Consider the following 20,634-nt stretch of genomic DNA (forward strand, 5'->3'; position numbering starts at 1 on the left):
AAGGCTTATGTAGACTGTAAATATATGGCTTTGAGGATACAATGACTCTGAACTGGTGTCACTGGTCCTCCACAAGCTGAACCACCAATGGTTTCAACCACACCAGGCTTTTCTATCAGTGGGACAAAAGTCAACAAAGTGAAAAGGGCAGAGCTGGAGAGAGAACACAGGGGATAGGGTGCCTGCCTTGCACACAGTTCAGCCCAGTTTGATCTTTGGCACACAATTGGTCCCCTGAATACTACCAGAAGTGGTCCTTTAGAACAGAGCTAGAAGTATGGGGCCGAAGAGATAACATGGAGGCAGGGCATTTAATTTGCATGCAGAAGGATGGTGGTTCAAATCCTGGCATCCCATATGGTCCCCTGAGCCTGCCAGGAGCAATTTCTGAGTGTAGAGTTAGGAGGAACCCCTGAGTGCTGCCGGATATGACCCAACAACCAAAAAAAAAGAACAGAGCTAGAGTAGTCCTGAGCATTACCAAGTGTGACCCAGAATTAATTGAAAAAGGCAAGTAGGTCTGGGTAAAGGGCTAGAAGACATGCTTGGCATGCCAAAGAACTAGGTCCCATCCTGGCACTACATGGCTCTCCAATCACTGCGCAAGGCAACACCCCACTAGAGCCAAGGGGAGCCAAAGAAAGCCAAGAAGGGCCAAATCCTTCTCACAATCCCCACAAAAGAAAAATACGAGTGTGTGGGGACACAGAGCACTATTACAGTAGATCCTCTGGGTAGCCACCCCACATAAGTGGCACATACCCAGCCAATGGCTGACTGGAGCACGCCAGGAAGGTTATACTCATGTAGACGGAAAAGGTCCGAGGGCTCACAGTCAACAGTGAAGCTGTTGGTGTCGTTGTTGTACTCCACAGGGCAGACGAAGCACCTGTACCCCGACATCACGTAGGACAGCTGAGGAGGGAGGAAAGAAAAGAGGGAGGTAAAGGGGGAGCTGTTCCAACAATTTTACCTCAGAGGCACATCCTTGGGCAGGCCATGTCCCTTGTGGGCCTTTCACCTTGCTACGTACAGCTGCCCACCAAGAGAGAGACAGAGAGAGAAAAGAGAAAGACAGAAAGAGAGAGACAGAGAGAGAGAAGTGTGTGTGTGTGTAGTTGGGGTGATGTAGGGTGTGGTGTGTGGTGCATGTGTAGTGTGGTATGGTGTGATGTGGTGTGTGATATGAGGTGCTTGGTGCATGGTCCTTGTGGGTGGCTGGATCTATGTAATCTATGTGTGTTTGACTTGAACTGGGGGGACAAGGAGAGGGTTCATGGCCGCCCAAGGTCTCACATACTCTTAACCTCTCAGATCCTAAACTACCAAGAGCATCTCTTCATTTGGGGGAGCTTTGTCTGGGAAATCTCTTGGTTGTGTTCTAAGGAGGAGAACAGACATTCTCTCAGGCTAAAATGGAAGAGCAGTAGAGTAGAAGGTCTGCTAGAGAATAGTGAAAATGGAAGCAACTAAAATGGGAGACTGAAATGGGAAAGACCAAATGTCAGGGTCCAGGAACAGGCCCTCCAACTGCCAGAATATTGCCCACAGGCAAGCACCAAAGCCTGTCCCATAGATGTGGTAGATTGTTGCATCCCCCTGTTAACAAATCGTGAGACCTAGGAAAGCACCAAGTTTATAAAGGCCTTAATTGCCAAAGGGAGGGTTTTTTTAAAAGCTGTCTGCAATTACAGGAACTTTTTCAAAGCAGTCTGTACTCACAGAGAGGACGTTTAAAAAAAAAAAAAAAAAAAAGTATCACCTGTAAGAAAAGATGCTTGAGGGGCCAGAACGTTAGCGCAGTGGTAGGGCGTTTGCCTTGCACACGGCTGACCCAGGATGGACCTCGGTTTGATCCCTGGCATCCCAGGTTTTCTGATTTCTGAGCACATAGCCAGGGGTAACCCCAAGTGTCACCAAGTGTGGCCCAAAAACGAAAACAAAACAAAAAAAAAAAGATGCTTGAAAAAAATAACCTGTACTCACAGACATTAAGGCCCTGAAAAAACCTTGGTTGCCTGTCCAGGAGGCTTTCGGGAAATTAAGGGTTGTAGCATAAATATTATGTGAGACATAATTTAGCTGACATTTTAAAAATTACTTAAACATATGGGCTGGAGAAATAGTATGGAGGTAAGGCATTTGCCTTGCATGCAGAAGGTTGGTTCAAATTCCAGATGGTCCCCCGAGCCTCCCAGGAGTGATTTCTGAGCATAGAGCCAGGAGTAACCACTGAGCGCTGCCAGGTGTGACTCCAAAACCAAAAAAAAATTCAAGGGCCGGTGCAAGCAGTAAGGTGTCTTCCTTGCCCGAGCTAGCCTAGGACAGACTGTGGTTTGATTCCCCCACCACCACCCCCCAATAGCGTCCCATATGGTTCCCCAAGCCAGGAGTGATTTCTGAGCGCATAGCCAGGAGTAACCCATGAGCGTCACCGGGTGTGGCCCAAAAACCAAAAAAGAAAAAAGAAAGAAAAAAAAAAGAATTGACATTTCAGGCCCCAGTTCTCAACTGTCCTTGCTACTGAGAACTACTGATAGCATAAAGTGGCCTCAAAAGTGAAACTATCTTGAGTCAGAAATATGCCTTGGGGCCAGAGAGATAGCCTGGAGGTAAAGCATTTGCCTTTCATGCAGAAGGACAGTGGTTCGAATCCTGGTATCCCATAAGGTCCCCGGAGCCTGCCAGGAGCGATTTCTGAGCATAGAGCCAGGAGTAACCCCTGAGTGCTGCGGGGTGTGATCCAAACCCTCCTCCCAAAGAAAAGTAGATGTGAGGTCACTGCTCAAAGGATTCCTGTGCATTCCCTCCCCCCCAGGTAGGAGCCATCACTTACCAGAAGACCAAACACCACAGTAGCAAAGAAGCCCCCAATGAAGCCTTCCCAGGTCTTCTTTGGGGACAGCTGTGGACAGAGAGCATGTTCTTAGAACACATCTTGTTATACACAGTGTCCTCAGAATGCTAACATGGGACCAATGAAGAGATGGGGAATGGCACAATGATACAGCACACGTCTCGTATGTGTGAGGCCCTGGGCTTGACCCCCTAATACCACATACAAATACACACATACACACACATGCGCAGCCTTCTATTAAAAAAACAACTTCACTTTACAGGGCTGTAAAAGAGTACAGCAGGTAAGACATTTATATTTGCCTTGTACATGAGCCAGGTTCTATACCCAGAACCCCATCTGATCCCCTGAGCCCTGCCAGAAATGACCCCTGAACACAGTGCCAGGAATAAGCCCAAAGTACCACTAGGTGTGGTCCCAAAACAAACATGCACAAAACTTTACTTTGCTAATCACCTCACCTTCTAAACCTCATCCCCCTAAATCTGATTTATTTCTTGACCCCTCCACTTCCATTTTCTTCTTTTTCTACTGGTCATCAAGTACTTTAAAAATACAAAAACAAGAGATGAAATAAATGACGACTCCAGTTCAGGGTTGAAAAGACAGTATCAAAAGTAAGGTCTTGCCTTCTGTGCAGCTAATCCAGGTCCAATCTCCAGTACCACAAATGTTCCCCCCACACCCAGGAGTGAATACTAAAGCCAGGAATCAGCCTTTAATACCAATGGAAATGGCCCTCCACCTAAAAAAGACTCAAGTCCAAATCCAATTGGGCCCTGTACCATCTCTAAAACTATCATCTTCATTAAATCCTTTTGTCCTATGAACAGTTGTCAGTCTTTTCAATAAAATTTCTCTGCACGGTAATGGATGCCCAGCACATTTGCAGGCTGACACACCAGCTAGATGCCATCTGAGTCCCCCCAGGCTGAACAAAATATCCTGCCCTCTCCCTGTAGTGATTATTTCTGTCAGGATGACCCATTTACCTTAATGAGTGGTGTCCGGCCAAAGAAGAAGCCAAACATATAGGCCATGATGTCGTTACAGATCACGCAAGAAATGGGGACAATGAACCTAGGAAAGAGATTGAACTGAGGATTACCTTACTGAAATATTACCTCAAATAATAGGCAAAAGACAATGACATTCATACATTTCAGTACCAAACAACTCCAAGTAAAGCAAGAAATAAGCTTCAAAAAAATACCAAGTAGGTCACACCTAGACCTGAAACATAACAAGCATTCAAAAGTGTTTTGGGTGAATTGGCAGTCTGTAAAATGTCATTTGTTAAGGCTTGAGAGAGTACAATACATAGGACGCTTGCCTTGCACATTATTTTGTTTGAGTTTGATCCCTAGCACCATATCTCACCATCCTCTGAGCACCATCAGGAATGATCCCTGAGCATGGAGCCAGGAATAAGCTCAAGGCACTACTAGTTGTGACCCAAAAATCCAAAATAAAGAGATAAATGTCACTTGTTACTTTGAAATTGTAAAGCTAAAGTGCACACGAGGACACAAACTTAAGACATTAAGACAAGGAAGTTTTTTTCCCCATCTTCATTCCCAAAACAACCAGCTCAAACTCATTTCTGCTTTCCTTTATATTTAATTGAAACCATTGTAATTCATAGTTAGATTTCAGACATAACAATAAATCAGAACCAACCCCGCCACCAATGCTGACCTCCCTCCACCAATGTTCTCAGAGTATATCCCATACCATCTACCCCTGGCCTTCAGCCTGCCAGGATAACAGGTCCATTTTACATTTAGATTGTTATAGTTTGAGTCTCTTGATTCTACTGTTGTTAACTTTGGCTTGGATATTTAGTTCTGTCCTTTTTATCTCCACCAATATAACTGAGACCACTTGGCCCCTGGCCCCCATCCTTTCTTTCCTTTTTTTTTTTTTTTCTCCTTTTTAATGCTATAGAAAAATCCAGAAAAATAAAGTAAAACAAAGTAATTCGTGTCCCAAGGTTCTATGAAAAGGCAAAAGCCCCTATCTAAAAGATAAAAAGGTGGCAGTGTTTTACATAGGCACAGCAAAAGTTGGGGAAAATAGAAAGAAATAACCTTTTGCTCTTGATTCTATTGTTATTAACTTTGGCTTGGATATTTAGTTCTGTCCTTTTTTATCTCCGCCAATGCAAATAAGGCCACTTGGCCCCTGGCCTCCATCCTTTCTTCTCTTTTTTTTTTTTTCCTCCTTCTTAATGCTATAGAAAAATCCAGAAATGGGGCCGGAGAGGTGGCGCTAGAGGTAAGGTGTCTGCCTTGCAAGGAAGGACTGTGATTTGATCCCCTGGAGTCCCATATGGTCCCCCCAAGCCAGGGGCGATTTCTGAGCGATTAGCCAGGAGTAACCCCTGAGCATCAAACGGGTGTGACCCAAAAATACCAAAAAAAAAAAAAAAAAAAAAAAAAGTGATAGTTTTTTACATAAGCACAGCAAAAGTTGGGGAAAATAGAAAGAAACAACCTTTTGCCTAAAAACAAGGTTTCCCTACCCATGAAGCCTCCTGCCATAAGACCATCTACAGGCTCAGGGTATGCTAAATTGTCTCATCCCAAAGTCTTTCTTTATGGTCCAGGAAAAGTTCTCACAAGATAAGATCACAGTTGTCAAGCTTCAGTAATTAGAGATCTTGGTTTTTGCAGGTCCTATGTCGAAGTCAGATTGTCATGAAACATCTTCTGGTTCCATCTCACTGTTAAGTGTCAAGGCAAGGAAACCTGCCCTGAAAGCAGGTTGTTTCAGTTTCCAAGTCACCAAAGTGTCATATGAACCCAGCCTGAAGCAAGTCAGTGCCAGAACAGCATTAAGGCATTCCTGGGTCAAATTCCTGGTGCTGGTACTGGTGCAGAAAAGTGTGCCAGTTCCAAAGATGGGATCCAAGGTTAGGGGGTGAATGGCCAATGTCCTATCGACTGAAGCCTAAATCAAGTCATTATGACAAATGTTCAGAGAGAAAGGACCCCCTGCAACAAAAATTTAGGAGTTCCTAACCCTATTAGATAAGAACTTCTTTCTATACATAATATTTCTTCATTTTAATGTGTCTGTACAAAAAGGAATAATGCCACAGGATACTACTACTGGTGCATATGGGGGTAAAAAAATAACAAGCTAAACAATCCCTATAACCTGGTTCTAACATGATTTCAGAACTCAAGAGAAACTTATCTACTTGAATTTCCTACTAAACAAATCTATAAAAGGGTGGAAAATTACATCTACATCAGGAAATACCCAGTAAGAATTATACCTATTGGGGCCAGAGAGATAGCATGGAGGTAGGTAAGGCATGACAATGGTTCGAATCCCAGCATCCCATATGGTCCCCCGAGCCTGCCAGGAACGATTTCTGAGCGTAGAGCCAGGAGTAACCCTTGAGCACTGCCGGGTGTGACCCAAAAAAAAAAAAAAAAAAAAAAAAAAAAAAAAAACAATCAAAAAAAAATATATATATATTCCTTTTAAATCTGGGGAGGATTAAAACAGCTTCAGCCTGCGACTTGGTCTTGTAGGGTCTGAAAAACGGTTCACAGCAGTCATGGGTCAGGAAATGTCCTCAAGCCGAGAGTATTTCAAAAGTCAAATCTGGGGGACCGGCGTGGTGGCGCTAGAGGTAAGGTGTCTGCCTTGCCAGCTCTAGCCTAGGACAGACTGCGGTTCAATTCCCTGGCGCCCCATATGGTCCCCCGAGCCAGGAGCGACTTCTCAGTGCATTGCCAGGAGTAATCCCTGAGCATTACCAGGTGTGGCCCAAAAACAAACAAACAAAAAACAAAAAGCCAAATCTGGGGAGCTGGAGCGATAGCACAGCAGTAGGGCATTTGCCTTGCATGCAGCCGACCTGGGACAGACCCACGTTCAATCCCTGGCATTCCATATGGTCCCCTGAGCCTGCAGGAATGATTTCTGAGCACAGAGCCAGAAGCCAGGAGTATCCCAAGTGCTGCTAGATGTGGGAGAAAAAAAAAGCCAAACCCAATAGCAAGCAACAGAGAAGGGAAGAGAGAGAAAAGGGGCCACAGAGTAAATCAGCATCTGCTTTTCCTTCTTCTACCAGTTACCTCCACTGTTCTACATGGTACTTTGTATGTTCTGCCCTAGTTCCTTCCCTTTTTTTGAATGGTTTATGATTACTAGAAACTTCAGGGAGTCTGCTGGTCCACAGGAGTGGGTGGGTCCCATGTCCACATACCGTAAGCTAGAAGCAGAAGCAGAACCTGGGGTTCTAGAAGTGACTGACCCACACCTGTTCCATACAGACACTAGGATGTGCCTTCCCCGCACCACTAATATCACCCACTTTCTACCAAAGCTGGCAGGCTGCCTTCTGTAAGCACAGTATTCCTGACCTATTAAGTGATAGTCTATCTTTCTTTTGACACACATGGCAGAATCACTTCAAAGAGTTATTCAGAGCCTTTTATCTATAATTATAAAAGAGGTCAATTTATCGTCGGTTTTTCTCATTCTCCATGCTTATCTGCTTGACTATAAAGAATTAGACAAACTGTAATTAGTCTGGGTCAATATACAATCTTCAAAGATTTCTACAATTGTTGCTGCGCTCATAAAGTTCCCTTCCACGTGACGACTTTGCAGCTTCCATTTTGCCAGGAATACACACTTTAGTATTTCTAATGTGTTGCCATATGGCTGTACTTTGCCATACGGCTGCACTGCTCTGAAGCCTTTAAGGAGCCCGTTACTTCCCATCTAGAACAGCAGCAGGTCTCAGAGTGTGGCTCTTGACCAACCAGCCTGAGCACAACCTCAAATCAGAACAGAAACGCATAATCTCTGCTTCACCCCTCAGATCCACTGCAGCACAAATCCACAGGCAGTAATCCGTAATTAGGGTCACACAAAGCCCTGAAGAGGATTCTAATATGGCTGAAAGTGAGTGACACTGGCTTAAGACTTTGGGGCCAGAGCGTTAGCACAGTGGATAGGACAGAACATTTGCCTTACATGTGGCAGACCCTGGTTCGATCTCTGGCATCCCATATAGTTCCCCAGCACCTTCAGGAGTGATTTCTGAGCTCAGAGCCAGAAGTAACACCTGAGCACCACTAGGTATGGCTCCCAAACTAAGCAAAACTAAACAAAACAAAAAAGAGGAAAGCCAGGTTTTAATTCCCAGGGCACCTGAGCATGACAAACACTCACCAAATCCAAGGGAAAATCACCAGATGACATCACTCACCAAATCATTCCTTCGAACAGGTTGTGGATTACAAGATGTGACTGGGTTACGACGATCAGTAATGTGACGTGGGTCCAGCCAAACTACAGGAGAAGAAAAGGATTCTTATTCCACCTGCTTGTCTTGAATGGGACTTCAGACAATGCGCAACATGCGAGAGGTACTGCCCTTCACTGGCAATGAAAGCACAGAGCCAGTGGCTGGGAACTACTCAGTCTCCAATGGCTGCGCCCATCAAAAGGAAGGAGGGGCCAGAGCAATACTATAGCAGGTAGGGTGTTTGCCAGATTCTATCCTCGACACCCCCACATGGTCCCGAGCAACACTGGGTGCGGGTCAAAAAACAAACAAGAAAGAATCTCCAGGACTTGTGCGTTAACCCGTTTGTCTAACCACACATCACCAGGTGTAGTTTCCACCTTCCCCACCAAAATAAAAGGAAGGAAGAAAGGACAAGTTTAAGGCTTGCCAAATGGGAGTTTGCCTGGACTCTGGAGCCTGGGCACTTGTTAGAGTCTCAAGAAGCAGGTCTTGGGGCCGGAGAGGTGGCGCTTGAGGTAAGGCATCTGCCTTGCAAGCGCTAGCCAAGGAAATATCTCGACCACAGTTCGATCCCCCGGCGTCCCATATGGTCCCCCCAAGCCAGGGGCAATTTCTGAGCCCTTAGCCAGGAGTAATCCCTGAGCGTCAGATGGGTGTGGCCAGAAAAAAAAAAGAAGCAGGTCTTACCAAAAATAAATAAAAATAAAAAGGGGAAGGGGGCACAGAGAGATAACATGGAGGTAAGGCATTTGCCTTGCATGCAGAAGGATGGTGGTTTGAATCCCAGCATCCCATATGGTCCCCGCCTTGAGCCTGCCAGGAGCGATTTCTGAGCGTAGAGCCAGGAGTGACCCCTAAGCACACCCAGTTGTGACCCAAAAACCAAAAAAAAAAAAAAAAAAAAGAGGTCTTAAGTCCTGGGCTCTCAAAGAGGATGCACTTTCCAGTGGAGGGAGAAAGAGAGCAGGCAAGAATTTGTGGGTAAGCCTGAAGCATCATCACCTGAAGAAGTCTTACCCGAAGCACCCCCACCTTTTGCAGCTCTTAAGGGGAGATTATTTAGGAACCAGATATCTAGGATGCAGGTCTGCCAAATGAGCCCTTATCTTTCCAACTGAGTCTGCAAGCTCACACAATAGGCTGTACACCTGAGTTTTCTTGGGAAGAGAAGGGGAGGGGCCTGCTGGGTTTCTGCAGAACTCGACTGAAATCAAGTGTTCTGACACAAGCAACTCCCTTACCATGTAGAACTGCAGTCGGTAATGCTTCTTGACGAGACTCAGCACAAACATGCAGAATCCTAGTGGGAGGAGAAAGGGCACATTGAATGGAGCTCTGCATTTATCTCTGTCCTGGCCACTTCCTCTAGTTGGGGTCAGTGGTCATCTGACTGATTTCCTAGCAGCAGCTAACTCATGCACAATGACAAAGCCCAAGAGAGAGAAAACAGCTGCTCAGAAACTATTCCAAAGGGAGAAAATGATTCCTTCAGATAATCAAAGGTAACACTTTTCAATTCTGCACACCATGACCGATTTCCACAATTCACCAGAGAGACACATTCCAGCAGGCAGGCCAGTTGTTCGCTTTCATAAATAAATCTGCTGGTTCGAAGTCACACCTGATCGCTTACATACTGTCTCCTCTCATACATACTCTCTCATTCAAAGGCAGACCCAGTTCAACAGACCAAGGGCCCCAAGCTAAAGATAACATGGGCCTTTAAGAAGTCTGCAGAGGGCCTGGAGAGATAGCACAATGGCGTTTGCCTTGCAAGCAGCCGATCCAGGACCAAAGGTGGTTGGTTCGAATCCCGGTGTCCCATATGGTCCCCCGTGCCTGCCAGGAGCTATTTCTGAGCAGACAGCCAGGAGTGACCCCTGAGCACCGCCGGGTGTGGCCCAAAAACAAAAAAAAAAAAAGTCTGCAGAGCTCATCCCAGAAGGCAGGAAATCTGAGGGAGTAGGTCTGATTAGGGTTAAGCCACTCTTGCATCTCTCATTGACTCCTATGGTCACTATCCATTCCTTCTCCCACCCCCCAGGCGAATCTGCAGACCCCTATCGTCCCCACCCTCTTTCACCAAGCAGCAAAGAAACTTTTCCAGAGGCAAGTTGTGCCAGAAGGGAACAGGTTACATTGAACCCCCTCCACAGGGGCTGCTCTCTAATCCTAATCCGCTGAGTGGCAGGTAGGCAAGGTAGATATTAAAATCCAAGTATGGTTCAAAGGCAAGTATTACTACCAGGCTGATCAAGAATAAGACAGACTGAAATTTAGGTCAGAGAAATTTCTCACGTGCCTCTAACTGTTCTCCAAGTTTAAACACAATTCAGAAAATCCCAGCAGCTCAGAACTAGTAGTATAGAGGCTTGAGTTTGAAGTCATGTCTCTCGCTGTTTTTCTGGCCCCATATGGGCCCCTTCCACCTTTGTTTCCTTCCTAGGACCACCCCCTCCCCATGTTCTCAATGACCTCTAAATCTTATGCTGTGGACGCCTTGGGATATCCTGAGACTGCAAAGGTCACTATGGATACCAGTTGAGAAGTGTTGGTTTAGATAAGCATCACTCTGCCCTGAACATGTTTTAATGTGTCTGTTTGATTCCGCACAGGAATTGATGTGTTGTGTTTTTTCACTGAGACTTAGAGGGTTTTGGTTCCAGGCCCTTCTCGGGTCCCCCAGTCTCCAGAAACCCAGCTCACTGCACCATCTACCACACAGCTACTGTCCCACTAGATGGACTCCAGAGCTGAGCCACTGGGTTTTCCTGGGTGGTTTCTGTCTGTCACATTACACAACATCTGCCAATAGGGGAGTCAGAACAGGACCCAGGCATGTTGCCCTCCAACAGAGATGGCACATGAGGCCAGCTGGCACAGCCTGCAGGCCCCTGCCACACAAGCACCTCAGTCTGTGACAGCACCATGGCCTTAGAGGCCTCCCTTTCTCCTCTGCAGTCACAGTCATTGTTACCAGAAGTCACACTGACTGGCTCGCCCCACTCCTCCATGACATGCAGAGATCAAGACAGACATGAAACGAGGGAAGCACGTACCTGTTAAATAGAGAGTGAAGGAGATAAATCGGTGGTATTTACTGAGAATCCGCAGAGGCTCCTCCCTCTGCACCAGAGTGAAGAAGTAATCGGTCACTGTCTCGCCGTAGAAGAAATAATTTACACACAGTAGAAAGTACCTGTAAAAGACATGTCACTAATGGGCAGAGGTGGCCTCTTCTTGACAGCAAAGCTGGAGGAAACCAAGGGTCATCAGGAGGTTTCAGAGCAGCTCAAAGCGTAACAAGCTAATTTTAACCCCATACTATGTCTCTCTAGCCCACCATCCTGTTTTCTTGTTTCATTTTGATGGGTTGATTTTATTATGTTTTGTTGGCTGTGGAGGAGAAGAGGTAGGAAGAGAGATTGGGCCACACTCAACAGTGCTCAGGACTTGCTTCTAGCTCTGCACTCAGATCACTCCTGGTGGGGTTCAGGGGACCATATACGGTATGGGGTATAGAAATTGAGTTGGCCATATGCAACGCAAGTGCCCTATCTGCTGTATTATTGCTCTAGGCTCCTGTCATCTCTCTTTAATAAAGACACATAGGTGAGTTTATCTAGAAAGCTGAGGCTAGGGTTCTTCCCCTTTTGTAGAGCTTCCACATCTAAGAACATGGGGGCCAGAGTGATAGTACAGTGGGTAGGGCATTTGCCTTGCACATGGCTGTCCTGGGTTTGACCACAGCATCCCATCTGGTCCCCCAAGCCAATAGGAGCAATTCCTGAGCACAGAGCCAGGAGTAACCCCTGGCACTGCCAGATGTGGCCCCAAAACAAAACAAACAACAAAAAGAATCCAAACATTCCACCTAGCCTTATTACTCCAGCCTTGCTTGTCAGGTTCCCTACCTACAACATCATCACTTAACCATCTTCTCACTGGTTGCTCAAATGCTGCTTCTTCATGAGGCCCTGCCTGATCTGAGGCCAGAGAAAGCTCAGAGGTTAGGCACTAGCTTTGCTGGCCCAGGTAAGGGTCAGCACTGCATGGTCCACACACAACCCTGGCATCACATGATTACTCTTGCAACACCACCAGGAATGATCCCCAAAGACAGAGCCAGAAGAGTAGTACCAAGCACCAACAAGTGTGGCCTCGCATGATCTCTGCCTCCTCATATTTATTCCTATAGAGAATTTATTTCACTGACTCAGAGGATCTTCCTCTCTGACCAGTTCTGCCCACAACTCCACTCTTGCACACTCTTGTGTGACAAGAACCCTCCGTGGGGAGGAAAGAGGACAGCTTGTGCATCCTGTCTCCTTCTGAAACTGTACAAGTTCCAGCACTTCCCATTGTGGGCTTCTTTCTTGTTGTCTGAGGGATATTTCCTGAGGATAAACAATAAGTCAAGCAGGTTCCGGTGCACCAGGAGTCAACTCCTGATATACTAACAACATCCGAAACCTGCTTTGAGTGGAGAGGAAGGAGAGGGAGATGGGGAGAAAGAGAAAGGGAAGAGAGAGCGACAGAGGGAGAGAAGCTACATCAGAATGGTGGAAGCAGGCACAACCTTGAGTCAGTCTACGGGTGGTCTGTGCTGCTGGGGATAAGGCGGCTCCTCTAGAAAGGGCCTGTCCACCCCCGTGAGAACGCATCAGTGAGTATGTCAAGTGGGGGATTTGCTCCTGAGTTTCATTCAGCACAGCAGGGTAAGAGGATTTCCTCTTGGGGTTGTGCAGAGGTCTGCTCACATGTACCTGAGAGAGAATAGGGTGGCCAAAATCCCAGGGTATCCTATCAGGAAGGGGTCTCAGGCATCACCTGCTCCACAACCTTCATTATTTTCCACTTATTTGCTCCAAAATGGATGAGTAGGATAAACCGGTTTCTCTGAGGAGTCAAGGTCTTATGTATTTAGTCTCACTCCCTGACCATTCTAGTCCCCAAGGTACCTTCAAAACACCTAGGAGTCCAAGTTTAAAATCCACAAACTCTAAGCTACCTTTTTTTTTTTTTTTTTTTTTTTTTGCTTTTCGGCCATACCCTATGATGCTCAGGAGTTATTCCTGGCTATAAACTCAGAAACTGCTTCTGGCTCAGGAGACCATATGGGACGCCAGGGGATAGAACCGCAGTCCATCCTAGGTCAACCACGTACAAGGCAAACGCCCTACCAATGTGCCACCACTCTAGCCCCTAAACTACCTATTTAAGGATACAAAAGGCAGGTTCTAAAAGCAGTCATGCCAGCACTGACTATTCTCAGATAACTACTATGGAAAACAGGGACACTAGAACATAAAATGTGCTGATCTGAGTCTGAAGAGTACAGTGGATAGCACCTTGACCACAGCCAATTCAGGTTCAATCCCTGGCACCACAAATGTTCCCCAAACACTGCCAAGAGTGATCCCTGAGCACCACTGGTGATGTCCCAAAAAGCAAGATAAAAATCTGAAGGAAAAAAAAAAAAAGCTGATCAGGTAAATGGGACCGAGGGCTGAGCACATGCTTTGCATGCAGAGGTCTGGGTTCAATTTCCAACATATGGAACACTGGAACACAGCCAAGAGCAAGCCCAGAGTGGCAAACACAAAGCAGACCCTGAACTCCACTGAATGTGCCCTCCTCCTCCTGCCTCCCTGCCCCAAATAAAGATACTGATCTAGAACCAAAACATAGATGTTACATGCAGGAGGCCCAGGTTAAAGATACTACATGGTCCACCCAGAAGAGAGGAGTGTAGAGGGAAAGAGAACTTACCAGCTGAGGGTTCGGAACCAGGGAAGGTCATAGGAGTGGTAAACATTGTAGCCGATAGTGATAATCTCATGGAAACACTTGATCTGGACACACATCACCTGCAGCAGGCATATGAAAGAACAGTGCTCATCCCCCATTCCTAGACTGTCTGGAAATAGAAGCCCATGGGTCATACCACCCACACACAGCAGCTGGCAGTTCAGGTCACACAGAGCAGATCCAATTCCTCACAACCAACAGACACGTCTCTTGAAGCTTCCATTACTGCTTTATTCCAGAATCTCCCAGGAGGGCCACAGCGATTATGCAGTAGGTTATACAGTAAATTATACAGGCCCAGAGCGATAATACAGTAGGTAAGGTGCTTGCCTTACATGGGGCCAACCCGGGTTTGATCCTCAGTATCACATATGATCTCTTTTTTTTTTTTTTTTTTTTTTTTTTGGTTTTTGGGCCACACCCATTTGATGCTCAAGGGTTACTCCTGGCTATGCGCTCAGAAATTGCCCCTGGCTTGGGGGGACCATATGGGACGCCGGGGGATTGAACTGCGGTCTTCCTTGGCTAGCGCTTGCAAGGCAGACACCTTACCTCTAGCGCCACCTTCCTGGCCCCCCCCCATATGATCTCTTGAGCACTGCCAGGACTAACTCTTAAGTGCAGAGCCAGAAGTAACCCCTGAGCACCAAAACAAAACAAAACAAAACAAAAAATAATCTGGAGCTGGAGCAAACAAAACAAAAGAAAGAATGTGGAACTGGAACGATACTAAATTGTCTCACACATGGCCGATCTGGGTTCAATCCCCGGCACCCCATATGGTCCCCCGAGCACCAACGGGATTAATTCCTGAGCTCAGAGCCAGGAGTAACTTTTGAGCATATGGCCCAAAAACCTAACAAACAAAAAAGAATCTCCAGGATTTGTCAATCCCTTCCCCTTTCAACTTTGAATAGAAACCCTCAAAAGCCCCCACTGCAGTGCTCAGCAATTAGCCGTTAGCCATTTCCCAGGGTCGCCAATGACAGAAGGCCTGTGGACCCAGGAAAATATGACAAAGCCAAGAGTCACAGTCACAGCTGGAGTCACACAGTGAAAGAGACAACTTTAATAATCCCACTTCACTGACTGAAAGCCAGTATTCCTGCTGGCAGGTGAGAATTCACAGACCATCTAAGGTCATAGGATTCACAGGAACCGGGAAACCAAATGACTTCCATAACCAACCCAACACCTGATACTTCAGATGCCCCGTCCTGAAGGAAACTGGGAAGCCAAATTCAAACAGTGAGCAAGGAGCACTTACAATAATCATTAAAACCATTGGTCCCAGATAAATGATGATGAAGAAAAACGCAATCATAGCCAGGGTCAGGATGCCTCTCACCCACCAATTCTTCCATCTAAGTCAGAGTGAGGGAAAGAAAAAGAATCGTTAGGGGCCCAGAAGGAACCAGAACACAAACACAAGATGGGAATTAGTCCTGGGACATGGCTCCACAGGGCACTGCTTCCCGAGAGTACCTCCTTTCCGAGACTGACGCACTGACTGCACCCACAACCAACACCCTCAGATGGTGAGAGATGAAAGAGCTGAGTCCACGCTTTGCATGTATAGGATCTAGGTTCAATTCCTGGTACTGCACAAACCCCCAACCACTGCCAGGTGCATCCCCTCCCCAACACACGCACGCACGCACGCATGCATTGCATGGTGCCGGCCAGAGATACAGCATATCCAAACAGCATCTGCATCCCAGACATCCCTATATGGTCCCCTAAGCCCACCACAAGTAATCCCTGAATGTACAGTAAGGAGTAAACCCTGAGCACTACCAGGTGTGGCCCCAAAACCAACAAAAAAGACACAAACTTAATTCTCTCCATTTTTTTTTCTTTTTTCTTTTTTTTTTTTTTTTTTTTTTTTTGGTTTTTGGGTCACCCAGCAGCGCTCAGGGGTTACTCCTGGCTCTATTGCTCAGAAATCACTCCTGGTAGGCTCGGGGGACCATACGGGATGCCGGGATTCGAACCACCGTCCTTTTGCATCTAAGGCAAATGCCTTACCGCTGTGCTATCTCTCCAGCCCCAATTCTCTCCATCTCTAGATCTATTTGGATAGCTTCTCTGGCTGAGTTTACCTAAAGAAAAACTATAAACATTTTCCCCATTTCCCTGCAGAAGAATCCAACGTTGTTGTGCTCTGAATGTGCGCTGAGGTATTCTTCCAGGGTCTACCATGTATAAATTCAATCAACTTTCAACACTAGCCATTATTACAGTGAGAAAATAGATGGGCAGGGCTGTGTGGGATGTAAGTATAGACTCCTTGCCCTTACGTGATCACCACACAAACCAATCTTTCGAAGTTCACCTAGGGGAGGTACCACCTGAGTATGCTCAGAAAATGCTTTGGGAATTAGAGTTTATGGTCTTACATAACTGGTGTGGAAAGGACTAAGGTGTCTGAAAGGACCTCAAAAAACAGTATTTTTAATGAAAACAAGAAATTTTTTGTTTTTAAACCAAACTCAACAATACCCAGGACTTACTCTTCGCTTTGCACTCAGGAATCACTGCCAGTGGGATTCCGTCATCCAGTATGGGATGCTGGTGATGGAAGCTGGGTTGTCCACATGCAAGGCAAGTGAACTTTACCCACTGTATTATCTATCTGGCCCCCAAAAAGAAAAATGTTAAGCTTAGATTTACCCAAACTGAGATGTTTCTCAGTTCTTCAGAAGAATTAAAGAAATATTCACAACAGATGTGTGTGGGAATGGGAAAAACTGAACTCTGGGATAAAATGTGAAAAATGGTGCCCCGGGTGTCATGAACTCAGGAATAGCTTCTCACATGCTGAGTCAGAGACCTAGCCCCAAACACTCTGTGGGGTCTCCTTCCTCCTCAGACCACAGTTCCCAGCCTGCAGTCTGCTTCCAGTTCCAGGGCCAGAGTCTCTTGGCTGGCACTGGATTTGCTCTTCAGCACGATGCCTGCCCCTGTGCACTGGCAGGCCATGGCTGATGTAAAGGATAGACTATTATTTTGTATGGGCACTGGGACCTACTGAAAGGAGGGCAACTACTTTATCACAAAGAATGGTCTATCTGAAAGCAATTAGTAGCTATTCTGGTGCAAGGTCACAACACTTTACAGAAGATTCCAGATGAGGCACAAAGGACTCTGGGTCCCCAGTGGCTCTAGGACACATGCAGCAGCACCAGGACGATAACTTACCTTGACGATAAGTTAGAAAGTGCCCGATTGAGAACCTCCGGGGTATCATCTACAGGTGCAGGTATGGGAGCAGTTTCTGCACGGCTCTCACTGTCGGATGCTGTCTCTCCGTCAAATTTGACTTCTGAGTCCTGTGAGGAAGGAAAGATGAGAGAGAGGTCAGTAATGCTGAGCAGAAGCCCCTGGGAAATACATGTCTGTCCCAGGAAGTCTGTGAAAGAAGATGCAAATAGGGCTCAGGGACAGGTGACAGAACAGATGGGCACCCAGTGAGTGAGATTTCTGCTGCCCACCTGGTGGCAGGCACCATGGAGGAGTTGCGGCAGCCACAATCTGCTCCATTCCCTTTAACTGAGAGAAGGGAAGGGAGGGCAGGGGAGGGCAGGGAGGGAGGGAGGGAGGGAGGGAGGGAGGGAGGGAGGGAGAGAGGGGAGAGAGAGGGGAGACAGACAGACAGACAGACAGACAGAGACAGAGACAGAGACAGAGAGACAGAGAATGAACCAGAGCACTCCCTGGAGGCTGTGACCCCAGGGAGAGCACCAGGGCCTCCCTGTTACCCTGCCCCTGAAGTAAGTCTCCAGACTCACAATGTCAGACCCCAAAAACCCATCCACATCTGCAAAGAACCCCTCTATCCACCACACCTAAACAGCCACAGGCTCTTAGAGACACCAAGGCAGCCACAGATTCCATCAGGGGAGCTGAGACATGCAGATCCTTGCCCCCAAGCCCCCTAAAAGTCAGTGTTACTAGTAGTCCTCACAAGAACAGGCCATTAGAGATGCCTGGCCTAGTCAGGGTAGAAGTGGCACAGTGCCAGGGAGAGTGAGTCACCAGGACTGGGGCGTGTCTGTCCTCCATGACACCAGCCAAAGTCCGGGTGCCCTGTGCCATCACCCACAGAACCCCTCCCTACCCCCAGGGTGAAGCCCTGCAGCTCACCCAGTCTGGGAGGATTGTACCCTTTGCCAAGTACCTAGCAAACACCAAGACTCAGATCTATTCATTTGAGACGTCAGAAGAGCCACTGGAGAAGAGGAATCAGAGCACTTAGGAGGCGGTAACAGCACTTTGGACAGCCCTGCCCCATGGGAAGAGCATTTCCTGAGCCTACAAGCTGGGAGCAATTCTGGGAAGAGAAAGACAGGAAGAGTCCTCCCTCCTTAGACAGGAAGGAACAGGGGTACTGAAAGGCTCAATTGCTAGCTCCATCTAGTAAGCCAGGGCTTCTGCTCCAAAGCATGTCTGGTGAAATTCCTTTCACTGCAGCATTCTGGGATCTCTTTAGGCATTCTGGGATCTCTTTACCCTTCATTCAGAAATGTGGAACAAACTAAACCAATAAACAGTGAAAGGTATGCCATATCTTCAAAGTTTTTGTTATATGCATATGAAAGCACAGCTAGTTTTTTAGAAAGGGTTTTTGTTTTGGTTTGGTTTTTGGGCCACAACTGGCAGCGCTCAGGGGATCATATGGGATGCCGGTGAAGGGGGGGGGGGGGGAGCTAACCCGGGTCAGCCACATAAAACACCTACCTGCTGTGCTAATCACTCCAGCCCCAATTTACAAAGGTTTTATTTTTTGTTTTTTAGCTTTTGAGTCATACCCAGCAGTGCTCAGATCACTTTCAGCCAGCTCTAGGATCAATATGGGGTACTAAGGATGGACCCTAGATCAGTCACATGCAAGGCAAAGGCCCTATCACTGTACTGTACTGTTGCTCCAGTTCCTCTTTGCAAGTTGAACTAACAATTTAAATTTGCCTAAGAGGGGCTGGAAAAACAGTACAGCAGGTTGGGTGTTTATCTTGCCTGAGGGCTGACATGTGTTTGACCCAAAGCACCACACATGGTCACCCAAACCTTACCAAGAGTGATCCCTGAGCACAGAAAAAAGCATCTGAGCATCGTTACTGTGGCCCATAAATAAAACCAATACAAAATATATTTTGCCTAACAAGATCAGAAAGGCAGTTTAATAAGCTGGAGCGCATACTTTGTATGTTGGAGCTGGGGTTCTATGCCCAGCACCAAACTGGGATCAGCTCTAAGATCATTTGATCTTCTCCCAAAACAAAACACAAAATTTCTCTGGCCACTAATAACAAGATAAAACTGAGATCTCTATCTTACGACTGTTGGCCAACTCTCATGCCTTCCCTTTTTGCGATTTGTGGGCATGTTTCCAAGGTTCCAGATTTAAGTGTGACTAATTTTAAGTGAGTGACTAAGCCTCTCTAATCCCCCTTCCCAGTCATTCCCTCTCAGCACTAGGCACAACCGGTACTCAGGGAGAGAGATGTAGCACTCTCACATTTATCATTCATCATTCCCATTGCTGGACTAGATATCCTATCTAGATCCTGAAACTGGGGACTAAAGCCCCCTTTTCTCACAGCATCCCCGAGTGTGGCACAGAATAAATCTAAATCGAAGTCAGGATGGAGGAGTGGACAGGGAAATGTGTCAAGATGCCAGCCTCTATTCTCTCTCACCATGACAGTTATGTTTCAAATAAACAGAGTGAACGAACAGAAACACAAGCCTAATCTAATGAAGGGTTAGGAGCTACAAAGGGGGGCCCTGAAAGAACGCCACGTCATGCTGAATGACACTGAGCCGGGGGGGGGGGGGGGGGGGCAGGCCAAGTCACCCAAGCACCAAGCACTGAAGTCCCCTTATCAGAGGGACCTTCCTGTCCCAGAAGCTTCCCTGCCTTGACACCAATGTGCACCTCCCAGGGCCATGTCCTACCCCACCATCCTAGCAGTGGGGTAACAGCTTCTGCTCTTCGGTTATCACCATTCACACCCAGCTAAGGATGCTGAGTGAATCTCAAGATCTCGGTCCTGACCAACCTCAAGGTTCCTCAACTGTGACAACCTGGACCCCATCAAGGCATCTAGAAGCTCCAGGAACTGAGCTCAAGCCACACACATACACACAGAGCTCAGCACAAGGTTATTTTTAACTTATCCATCCTGTTGTCAAGGAGATTCACAAAGGCTCTGGTTTCCCAGGAGGGAAGGGCAGGAAGGAACCCAGGCAGAAGCCCTGGGCGGGCAATGGGGTGTGGGGGAGAAGTGGGGAGACAACATTCTCTGTGCACTCAGTCTCTAAACCTTCAGAGGCTCTGTGAAGGCTAGCCCAGCACCTCTGTACACTGCAGGATCTCCATCCTCATTCCTCCTCTCCTTCCTTTCTAGGAAAGGATGAAGGGAAAGAGCCGAAGGGAAAAGCAGCAGGATTCCATGAGGCAGATTACAAGACACAGTTGGTATTACCCAAGGTCAGTAGCACGAAGATTGAACATGAAACAAAACTAATGCCCTGGGAAAACAGACTGAGTCTCTAAGGAGAGTGAATTCTTAGGTCCAGGGGTCTCAAACTCCACGGGCGCAAACGGCCCTCCGTACAACATTCTGTGGCCCTGCCCTAGAGGAATCTTTTTTTGTTTTGTTTTGTTTTAGTTGTTTGAGTC

The 20,634-nt window shown here is 46.9% G+C and overlaps 1 protein-coding gene and 1 long non-coding RNA gene across 2 annotated transcripts in view; one reads left to right on the top strand and one right to left on the bottom strand.

The window, feature by feature from the left end:
* LOC126017529 (uncharacterized) overlaps window positions 1-20,634 on the top strand; it is a 47,578-nt gene that overhangs the window by 21,248 nt on the left and 5,696 nt on the right. The gene's annotated exons all lie outside the window — the stretch shown is intronic.
* CDS2 (CDP-diacylglycerol synthase 2) overlaps window positions 1-20,634 on the bottom strand; it is a 72,747-nt gene that overhangs the window by 3,355 nt on the left and 48,758 nt on the right. The window contains exons 2-10 of the mRNA XM_049779270.1: window positions 17,151-17,281; window positions 15,217-15,313; window positions 13,911-14,008; window positions 11,198-11,337; window positions 9,380-9,438; window positions 8,097-8,179; window positions 3,853-3,940; window positions 2,837-2,905; window positions 763-915 (exon numbers count right to left, since the gene is read on the bottom strand). Of these exons, the coding sequence (XP_049635227.1) occupies window positions 763-915; window positions 2,837-2,905; window positions 3,853-3,940; window positions 8,097-8,179; window positions 9,380-9,438; window positions 11,198-11,337; window positions 13,911-14,008; window positions 15,217-15,313; window positions 17,151-17,281 (918 nt within the window). The remainder of the gene's footprint in view (window positions 1-762; window positions 916-2,836; window positions 2,906-3,852; window positions 3,941-8,096; window positions 8,180-9,379; window positions 9,439-11,197; window positions 11,338-13,910; window positions 14,009-15,216; window positions 15,314-17,150; window positions 17,282-20,634) is intronic.

Source organism: Suncus etruscus, chromosome 9 (assembly GCF_024139225.1).
Source record: "Suncus etruscus isolate mSunEtr1 chromosome 9, mSunEtr1.pri.cur, whole genome shotgun sequence".
NCBI classification, from domain to species: domain Eukaryota; kingdom Metazoa; phylum Chordata; class Mammalia; order Eulipotyphla; family Soricidae; genus Suncus; species Suncus etruscus.